This window comes from Rhinolophus hipposideros, assembly GCF_964194185.1.
Source record: "Rhinolophus hipposideros genome assembly, chromosome: 9".
Taxonomy (NCBI): domain Eukaryota; kingdom Metazoa; phylum Chordata; class Mammalia; order Chiroptera; family Rhinolophidae; genus Rhinolophus; species Rhinolophus hipposideros.
This window is the reverse complement of record NC_138055.1, coordinates 52926130-52935983: the sequence shown is the minus strand read 5'-3', so window position 1 is coordinate 52935983 and position 9854 is coordinate 52926130. Positions and strand designations below refer to the sequence as shown.

The 9854-nt window shown below is 53.5% G+C and overlaps 1 protein-coding gene across 1 annotated transcript; it reads right to left on the bottom strand.

Moving 5' to 3' along the window:
* Positions 1–319: 319 nt before the first annotated feature.
* LOC308501887 (keratin, type II cuticular Hb6) lies at positions 320–6690 on the bottom strand (the record flags this gene model as incomplete). Its single annotated transcript, XM_081058969.1, has 9 exons — positions 320–489; positions 624–655; positions 2349–2569; positions 2818–2943; positions 3209–3373; positions 3601–3696; positions 4445–4505; positions 5301–5509; positions 6322–6690. The coding sequence occupies 9 exons, from the start codon at positions 6688–6690 to the stop codon at positions 320–322; spliced, it is 1449 nt and encodes a 482-aa protein (XP_080915095.1).
* Positions 6691–9854: the final 3164 nt, after the last annotated feature.

Here is a 9854-nt window from a genome sequence, read left to right as displayed (position 1 = left end):
TCCAGCAAAAAAAAAAAAAAAAAAAAAAAAAAATACAGAAGGAAGAAAAGATGAATCCTCAGGACAACAAATCAACTACTAGAAAAGGCTACAGAAAGAGACCGAGGTGCTGCCCCAGCTTCCCCGGGGCTCAGGGCGCCTGCGGGATGGCACACATTGGGAGCAGGTAGGGAGGACGAGCTGAGTGTACACATCTGGCGACTGGTTCGTGGGAGACCAGTGGCTGGCGGTTTGTGAGGCAGCAACGGGAGGTGCGTTCCAGTTCCACGAGGTGCGTTCCAGTTCCACGAGGTCCTGGCTGGGCAGAGGGTGCAGCCGCCTAGCACCTCTTCGATCCGCCACAGCCAGAGCAGGGGCCACAGGCGTTAGGCGTGCTGACCACCATGTTACCGCAGCAAGGAGCACTGCAGACGCTGGTGGTGACAGCAGGAGCAGTACCGCTGGAGCAGAGATTGCCACAGACGACGCCACCGCGGGAGCTGCTGACGCCTGAATGAGGGGAGAACAGGCCCAGCATCAGGCACCGCCACAGACAGGGGGCTTCAGGGTAAGCAAAAATGTCCCCTCCCCAAAGGCACTGGGACCACCCCAGTGGAAGAATGGCAAGGGCTCGAGCTACTTACAGACATTCACGGAGCCAACGCCCTCGCATAGCCTGTTGGGACAGGAAAAGAGATTGGTCAGTGCTGGGGAAAAACTGCTCGGCCCAGGTAGCCAACGTGCAGGGGAGACCCCTGGCCCTCCTTGGGGGCTAATCCAGAAGCCAGGGGAGCCATTCACCAGCATATGCGTTCTGGAGACAGAACGCGTGGTGCAGTGGTGCCCCGCCCACTGTCAGGTGAGCAACCTGATTTACCCTCCCTCAGCCTGCTTCCTCCAGGGGACAATCTAGGCCGAGGTGTGTCATGCGGATTGCTTAGTGCCTGTCATACAGCAAGCACTTCAGAAAAGTTAGCTGCTACTATCTCTCTTAGCGCCTGAATAAGTGGAATTTTAGAATCCATTGGGAACAGACTCAGAGACCATGCACACCAATTCCCTCATTTGTCAGATGGAGAAACTGAGGCCCAGAGAGGGGAAATACCCCGTGATACAGAGGCAGGGCTATAACTCGGGCCACCTAACTCCTGCCAGCCCACATTTCCTTCCCACACGCCACTATCTCCTTAAGGGACACACACAGCGGTCTCTGTGAGAGCACAGAGGCACAGGGTTGTCAAAATCGGCTTCAGGTGCGGAGAAAACACAGCCTACCATCTAATCACCCACACGCAGGTTTCCAAGAGAATCCACCCCAAAGCTTTTGAGTTCACTCCGAGAGCCCTGGGCGTCAGAGGGGTGGGCCACTCAGTTTCTAGTGCCATCTCCACATGTCTTTCCAGCTTCCAAACTCAGTCTTGAAACACTCTTCTTCCCAAAATCCTTTACTAATGAAACTCCTCAGGCCCAGCGAGCCCCAATGCCTCTGAGCTTCCCAATTGCATGAGTTTGTTGCGAGTCGCTTGACATGATCACTTGGATTCCAGCTTGCAAACCTGTGTCCTCATTTCCCCAACACAGGCTACTCCCTGGAGGCTCCCTCTGCATCCTCACATTCCACTCTCCTCCGCCTCAGGCCCGGGGCCCAGCTGTACCCAAGGAGGAAGGCTCAGGGTGTGAGCATCTGACCAACCTGAGGTAAAAACCCAGGAACAACATTCTGGGAGTATTGACCTCAGCTGCCCTCCAGCCATAGGAAGGCTGAATGACCAATGAGTCTCCTCCCGCCCCCAAAGCAAGCCACAAGCAAAAATGCCAGAGTAGGACATGGCTGCCTCAACGGACAGGTCCCTGCTGCCTGTCTACCCTCAGTCCTACCTGCTACAATGGAAGACCCTGTGGGGTACTCACTGTAGTTAGAATATAAAACTGTGAGTTGATAGAATCCCCTATTGAAGTGGTCATTATGGGATAAATCTGAATTCCCAAGACTGGGGCAGGACCACGATTGAGAGGAGAGCTAGAATCCTGAGGGGTATGTATAACAAGGACTCAGGAGGGCAGAAGCACTAACAAGACAAGGTGGCCGCAAGCCTAGGCTGGGCTTCTCAGGAAGAGCGATTACTACAGCCTGATTCCTGGTTCTGAGGAACAGATTTGCAAAAGGTATCAATCCCAAATCAGCTCTAGGTGAGCATGAGAGACTCCAATGGGTCTAGAACCATACCCAAAAGACTTACTCAAATTACCTGTCCACTTGCAGGTTAGGGAGATTTGGAAACAAGAGAGCAGTGATGGCACCAGTGTGAGGACCACGGCACGCTGAGAACCCAGGCAGAGCTGGGAGAGAAAATGGCTGTGATATCTACCTCTGCTCCTCGCCCTCCAGCAGGCGCCTGTAGGTGGCGATCTCAATGTCCAGGCCCAGCTTGGAGTTCATCACCTCCTGATACTCCTTGAGCAGGCAGGCCATGTCCTGCTTGGCCTTCTGCAGGGCGGCCTCCAGCTCGGCCAGCTTGCAGCGGGCATCGCTGACGGCCGTCTCGCCCTGCTGCTCAGCCTGGGTCACTGCGGTCTCCAGCTTGGTGTTCTGGGGACACAGAAGACAACAAGGTAGGCTGTGATCCCCAGGTCTCTGTCCATTTCCTGAGTGTGTCCAGTCTCTCCACCCAGCTGGAACACCCCAGGAACAGGCCTCTCGCCTTCATCAGCTGGGTCTCCCCGAGTGACCACAGCCTGCAACTCTAGTCGTGCAAATGGGCTGCAGAATGAGTGGTGCGATCCAGCCTGGCTCAGCCCCCAGCCTGTGTGCTGGGCTAGGGGACAGGTGGCCCATACCTGGCACTTGGCGTTCTCGACCTCGGCGGTCAGCCTCTGGATCATGCGGTTCAGCTCGTTGATCTCCTCCTTGGTGCGGCGCAGGGTCTCCCCGTGACGGATCACCGTGGCCTTCATCTCCTCGCACTGGGGGGAAGCACACGTGCTCCTGAGGCTCAGGACGGGACACCCCACGGATTGCGGACACCACGCATGGTTGAGCAGGTTGTACAGTGCTCAGCCTGGGCCACCATCCATGGCAGCCCTGCCCGGACGCCTCTACCTGAGAGCGGTCTGCCCTTCTGTTCCCATCCCTAGGAATCAGGATCCCAGACAGAAAAGGCCTTTTCTAACATGAGGCTCACATGCCTCCCACAGCCATGGTAGGAGGCAGGTGTCCGGTGCCACTCACCTTGCTGCGGTACCAGGACTCGGCCTCGGCCCGGCTGCGGCTGGCGATGTCGTCGTACTGGGCCTTGATCTCGGCCACGACGCAGTCCATGTTGAGGTCCCGGCTGTTGTCCATCTTGACGATGACCGAGGTGTCTGAGATGTGGGCCTGGAGGACTCGGATCTCCTGCAGGTGGTAGGGGTTTGGGGGGACAGAAGGACCTTATTTAAGCCTCAGCCTCACCCACCATAGCGTGTCCCCGGTCTTCTCAGCCCTACCCTGGCCTCCAGCCCCCACTCCCTCTCACAGCCTCATGGACTGCAACCTGCGGCCCAAACCCGCCCACCTCCAGTCCCAGGCCAAAGCCCTCTCCTCCAGACGGCTGCCAGCCTGTGCCTGGGCGCGACCCTCACCTCCTCATACAGCCGCCGCAGGAAGTCAATCTCCTGGGTCAGGGCCTCCGCATTGGCCTCCAGGTCCGACTTGCGGAGGTAGGCGCAGTCCACGTCCTGAAAGGTGGGGGTCTTTGAGCTAAGACAAGCCCAGGTGGTTGTCAGACAAACTCCTCTCTTCTCACCCATTTATGGCGGCCAGGGGCAAAGGACTCGCGGTGTTCCCCATCCTGTCCCATCTTCAAAACTTCTGTTTCCAGGGATGGAACTCACCCCCTCCTCCCCTGTGAGACAAACCCCTTTGTGCCCTGGAGAAGGGCCCCCAGCCTCTCCCCTCTCCTACCTGGGACAGCGTACCCTCCCATTTTTCCCTTTTCCCCTCCCCTGTTGCAGGAAACCTGCAGACACTGACTCCCTGCTTGGCCACAGTGACCCCTCCCTGCCCCCAGCATCCTCCAAGACTCCACCTGTCAGTCCTGGTTCTGCTCATCCTCCCCCAACCGTGGGTCTCTGCCCCTCCTTTGCTCAGACATCTCCCAATGTACACAGGACACTGTCCTTCAATAGCCACTAGAGCTGCCAGGCCTCCGGGGACCCAAGCCACAGACCACAACCTCTGAAGCAGAGCAGGCCATGCAGAGGTGGACCCAGCCATCTCCCTGCCCCAGGGCACGGTACTAGTGGATATTCCAAGGTTTTTGCCCTTTGTCAGAGCCCTGGTTGTGCCTTCCGTGACCTTATCTCTGGGAATTCCCTATCCTGATTTGGGAGGTCACACTGAGGTTGAGACCCTCTGGGTCTCCCCAAGAAGAATCTGTCATTCTAGATCCCTGAAGTGTGTGCTCCCCGATCCCATGTTACCCACCTTCTTCAAAACCACAAACTCATTCTCGGCTGTTGCTCTCAGAGAAACTTCCTCTTCGTACCTGAGGCAGAAGAGGGCAGAGAGGAGGTCACAGAAGGGCAGGTCTCACCAGAACGCCCTCCATTTCTTACCAATGAAGGGGACAATATTAGGAACTCCCCAACACAGCTGGAAGCCTGGCACCCTTGCTGGGTCCTTTTGGTTGGATTTGGGCTATGTCTGTGATGCTCTCTGAATTTTGAATTGAGGGGTTCAGGGAGCTAATCTTCTGGGACCTCATAGCCATGTGTCCAGAGTTGCTCTGGGGTGACCTCAGGAGGTAAATGAGGCCTCAGCACCCAGCTAGGAGTGGACAGGATGTCCTTGGGGCTCTGCAGCCCCAGCCTCCCCTCTCCTGGGTGTCCATCCCAGTTCCGGTGAGGTTGGGGTCCTTGAGTCCCAGAGGCCATCAGCTTTCTGCACCCTGGGCAGCGGGACACCCAGAGCTCCAGAATGTGTCAGCCCAGCCACACGTGGACTCGTGTTACATCCATGTGCCACAGGTGGGAGGTGAGAGGACAGGAGGAGAAGGCCTGGGAAATGGCAGAAGGCTTCCTCCCCACAGAGCACAGGGGACGGCCGCTAGGTGATCAGACTCCGAGAAGACAAGGCTGAAGTAAGGGAGAGGCATCTCCTGGGGAAATCAGGGCCCTGCCTCTCGGCAAGCACCTGGGCAACAACTGCGCAGGTGCAAAGCTCATGCTACACACTGCCAACCTGGCCGCGCACCCTACTGGGAAGTCCTTCTGGTGTCTAATCCCAACGGGCTTTAACCTGATCACTTCCTGTGCCCAACTCCACTCCTGGCCACACTCACTTCTTCTTGTAGCCCTCCATCACCTCCTGCACGTGGTTGAGCTCCGAGGCCAGCCTCCCGCTGTCAGCCTCCGCACACTCAGCCTCCCGCCTCAGCGTCTCGATGTAGCCCTCAAACAGCGGCTCCAGGTTGCTCTCACAGCACTTGCGGTTCTGGTAGAACTGCCACTTGGTCTCCAGCAGCTTGTTCTGCTGCTCCAGGAAGCGCACCTACCGTTCGGGGTGGGAAAGTGTAAGATGGCTGCTGGTGTCCCAAACCCAATTTGGGGGAATTGCTTTAAGGTGAATTCCCAAAGCTGGAGCTGAGCACAGATGGGACAGACGTAGACAGTGGGAGACAAGGCAACTTCTGGATTTCCTGATTATCATGTATATCTGGATATTCCAACTTAGGGATGTGAGCAAGGGGCTGGGAAATGTCAGGCCCTGTCATCAGGAGGACTGAGTACTCTCTCGCGTAGCATGAGTCCGGGTAGCGTGTGGTCAGGAGCCAGGTAGGTTGCTGAGCCCCTCTCCCTGAAGCCAGAAGCATGAGAACTCAACCTGTTCGGCAGAGTTACTAGACTCAGATCTCAGTGTGAGATTTCTGGCGATGGGTATCAGGGAGATGATGTCACAGGTCATGTAAAGGAGAGCCCTGCTACCCTGGCCCCTCGCCCACTTCATCTGATAGCCAGTCCACTCCACCCCCTCAAAAAGAACACAGTCCTCAGCCTGAGGCCGTTGAAACCTCTGTGTTTTCAGAGCAGCAATCATTTTCCTCCTCAATTTCCTGAAGTCTAGCTTGTGGTCCAGAGCAGCCAGGTCACCCCTATCTTCCACAAGTTCTGCCAATCTGAACTTTCAGTTGAGCCTCTGGGTCTTGTGTGAGTGCCTGTTTGTGTTTGTGTGTCTGTTTGCTTCTCTCGTCAGAATGGGAGCCTCTGCAGGCAGTGCTTTCTGCCTCTGACTCCCCCCTCAGTGCCCAGCCTGAGGCCTGAGCATGGGTGGAGTGCAGGAAGGGTGTGATCAAGGACACCCACCTTGTCGATGAAGGCCGCGAACCTGCTGTTGAGGCACTTGATCTGCTCCTTCTCCTCATGCTTCACGCACTGCGCGTTGGGGTCGATCTCCAGGTTGAGGGGCGTGAGCAGGCTCTCGTTGACAGACACGGTGGTGATGCAGGGCGGGCTGGGCCCGCACACGCCGCCCGAGCGGTACCCGAAGCTGCGGCCACAGGAGCCGGAGCGGAAGGCCCCACAGACACTCTGGCTGCCAAAGCCCCTGGCGAGGCCGCGGTAGCAGGAGATGCCACGGTAGGGGGCGGCGGTGACACAGCAGCGGCCGGGCCGGGGCCCGCAGGCCGAGGCACAGCTGAAGGCGCTGCCAGCACAGTAAGATCCACAAGTCATGTTGTTACTTTAAGGCACAGGAGGTTCTGAGGAGGGAGAAGTCGTAACGAAGGGTTCAGTGGATGAGGTGTTTACATCTCGGACATTTTAGGGCCTTTTATATATGTGGGGAGCCTGGTGCGTCCACGGGTTAGGAGCAATTACATGTCTTTTATGGGCTTGGGTTGTTTAGCTGCTGTCGCTCCTCCCTTAATGTGCTTAATTGGGGGCCAGATGCAGCCAGATGTTTATGGCTTTTTACCCTAAACTGCACAATTTTTATCTTCAAAGAGCCAACTCACTTCCCCCACACCCACCCCAGCCTCCCTGGACACAGTTGGGGAAACTCGGGTATTGGAGGACAGGGGAACCGTGACTCAGTTTGGAATGGGAGGGAAAAGCAGGGCCGTGGCTCCTCCTGCGCTGTCCGTGGTGCTGAGCGGAACCGCCCCAGGAACACGGAGGGAGTGTGAGATTGATTCATACATGATGTGGAACTTGGGGTGCCCTTGGTAATTCCCCTCACACTGGTGGCCTCTTTCTGCACTGCCAAAGCCCCACACTTACACAATCGCTCAATCACCCTACAAGAATCCAACACACCACACCATTCCCAAATCCATCACCTACTCCTATCAGCAATCAACATATCCCCCCCACACGCACACACTATGCACTCACATGCTGGCCTTCCCAGCCACAATCTCACACACACACTCACGTGCTCACATGCACACCCACCTACCACCTCCCCCCTTACACACCAACCAGTCCCGAGGCCACTTTTTAGACCTTCTTGGCCAGCTTATGCTAAAGGGAGGCATTCCCTCCCTCAGAGTCTTCCATAAGGCCTAAGAGGGGCACGCACTGGCTCACTGGCATCAGGAACACCCAACCCTTTCCAACAAGTCCCTAGGCAAGGATGCTATGTCTGGATTTCACCTCAAACCTCCGTGTTTCCTCCTAGAAGGTCATGTTATGAGTCTGCATGGCTTTGGATCCAAATATAATTGGCTCAGCCTCAGATAGAGCCATATGAGAGGAGCATTCAGCCCCCTGCCATCATCCCCTTGAGTCTGTGCTGCTTTCTATGCTATACCAAACTTGCTACCCCCTTCCCTTTACAGCAGCTTGTCAGCAACCTTGGCAGATGTCACAGTAGATCCTTATTGGTGTGTGCTGTCCATCCAGTGTGGATAATGTGGACCTTCAACCCAAAAAGGCTGGGTAGGAGCCAAGGCTCTGTTTTGATGAGCTCAGTGCGGTCTGGGGGCAAGATACTTCACTCCGCTGGAAATGAAGTCAGCCTTTCCCTCCCAGTGCTACCTTGGAGAATTACAGAGATGTGCATGTGCTCAGCAAACTTCAGAGCACAGTGCAGATGTGCTTTATTGTAATTATTAAGAAGCAGGAGGCTCTTGGGCAGCATATTTTTCAGAGTTCACGTTGTAACCCACTCATGGAAGCAACTAGTTTTAATGAAATACATTACACCAAAATCAAATCGAATAGAAAAACAGAAAATATCAGAGTGCATCATATGTAGGAATATCTCATGACCTCTTGGTTTCCACTGTATGTGGTGTGTATGTATATGTGTACTTAGTCACTATGCAAAATCATTTCTTAATATGATTAAAACTAAAAAATGTAAATACATGGCACATCAGTTAAGAACATAGACACAGATTCCAAACTGCCTACTTTCAAAATCCAGCTCTGCAACTTTCTAGCAGTGTAACCTCCGGTAATTATTTAACCTCTCTGTTTCTCGTTTCATGATTTGTAAAAATGGGGATAGCAATACCCACCTCATAAAGCTATTGTAAGGATTAAAATAATTAATCCATGTAAAGCACTTAGGGCCGAGCCTGAGACACTCTGAGTATGTAATCGTATTACATATCGTAGTTGTTGTTGCTGCTGCTGCAGTAGTTATAGTGACAGGTTTGGTGGAGAACGAGGGATATGCGTTGTTGCTGCTGCTGCTGCTACATGAACAGGTTTGATGGAATATACCTACCCGCATTCCTAAACCACCTATTAAAATTCTAATGTCGCCTGTCTTGAAAGACTAGTAGAAGGATTAAATTAAGTAATGCATGCACAGACAATACTTGACACAGCACCTGGCACCTAGAAAGTGCTCAATAAATATTATTTCACCATGGGATCAGCCCAAGGAGCAGGGAGGACCTGAGACCTTTAGCCATGGTTACTTCCTGAAAATAAACCGCAAATCAAATGCCCCTCCTTCAATCTCCACTCTAGCCCGGCTGCCCCAGGGAAGGCCCAATAGGAATCTCTCCTCTTAGGCAAAGGAAATATGTTACCAATCCTTGGGCAACCACACTACTGGATAAGAGAATCTTGGATTGTCCAAAAAGTCTGTTGTTTGTGAATAATTTATAAACTTGTATTTCTTATTTGTCCTTAAACAGACCATCAGAAATCCTCGTGATTTCTGATAATAGTATAATAACGCAAGCCATAAATCAATGTTGTGCTCAGTCATTTTGCTTTTTACCTGATCCTGAACCCTCCTGATTGGTCAATAGCCCAGGGATATCATGGGGTTGAGGGTGAGGGATATGCCATTAGAAACCCAAACAAACATAATGGAAACCCAAAAAGCAAGAGACGTCAGGCTTTCGCTGTAGCTGGACAGAGGAAAGTTGGAGTTGAGAAAGAACTTCCCAGGAGAAGGGCAGGTAGTCATGGCTTCCTAAAGGAGCTTGCATTGTGTCCCCCACTTAGGGAAGCTTTATATAAAAAGAAAAACACTCCTTATTCCAGAGTGGTCACCAGGTTTTTGGAGACAGAGTGAACCAAAAGACCTTCAGATCTGGAGTTCAGAACCTCCTCGTTTAGCCCAAGTGGATCTTGTTTCAAGGGACAGCTGACAAAAAAAAGGGAAAATAAGGTGGTTTTAACATTAGGAAGTTCTTCTCAGTTCATCCTGCTCCTGTGGAAGACGTTATAAGGCAGATTCCCCAAGATGGATGATGGGTTAGACTAATGACATCTTATTGGGGAATTCAGCAATTCTGTGATTGATAGATCCGTGCCATATCCTGAACCCTATCATAATTTTGGAGAGAAGGAGGAAGGCACTAAGAGAAGGAAGGAGACTTGGATTCTGGAACTCCCTATCTGACAGGGAAGACAGACCCACATTCACGAGA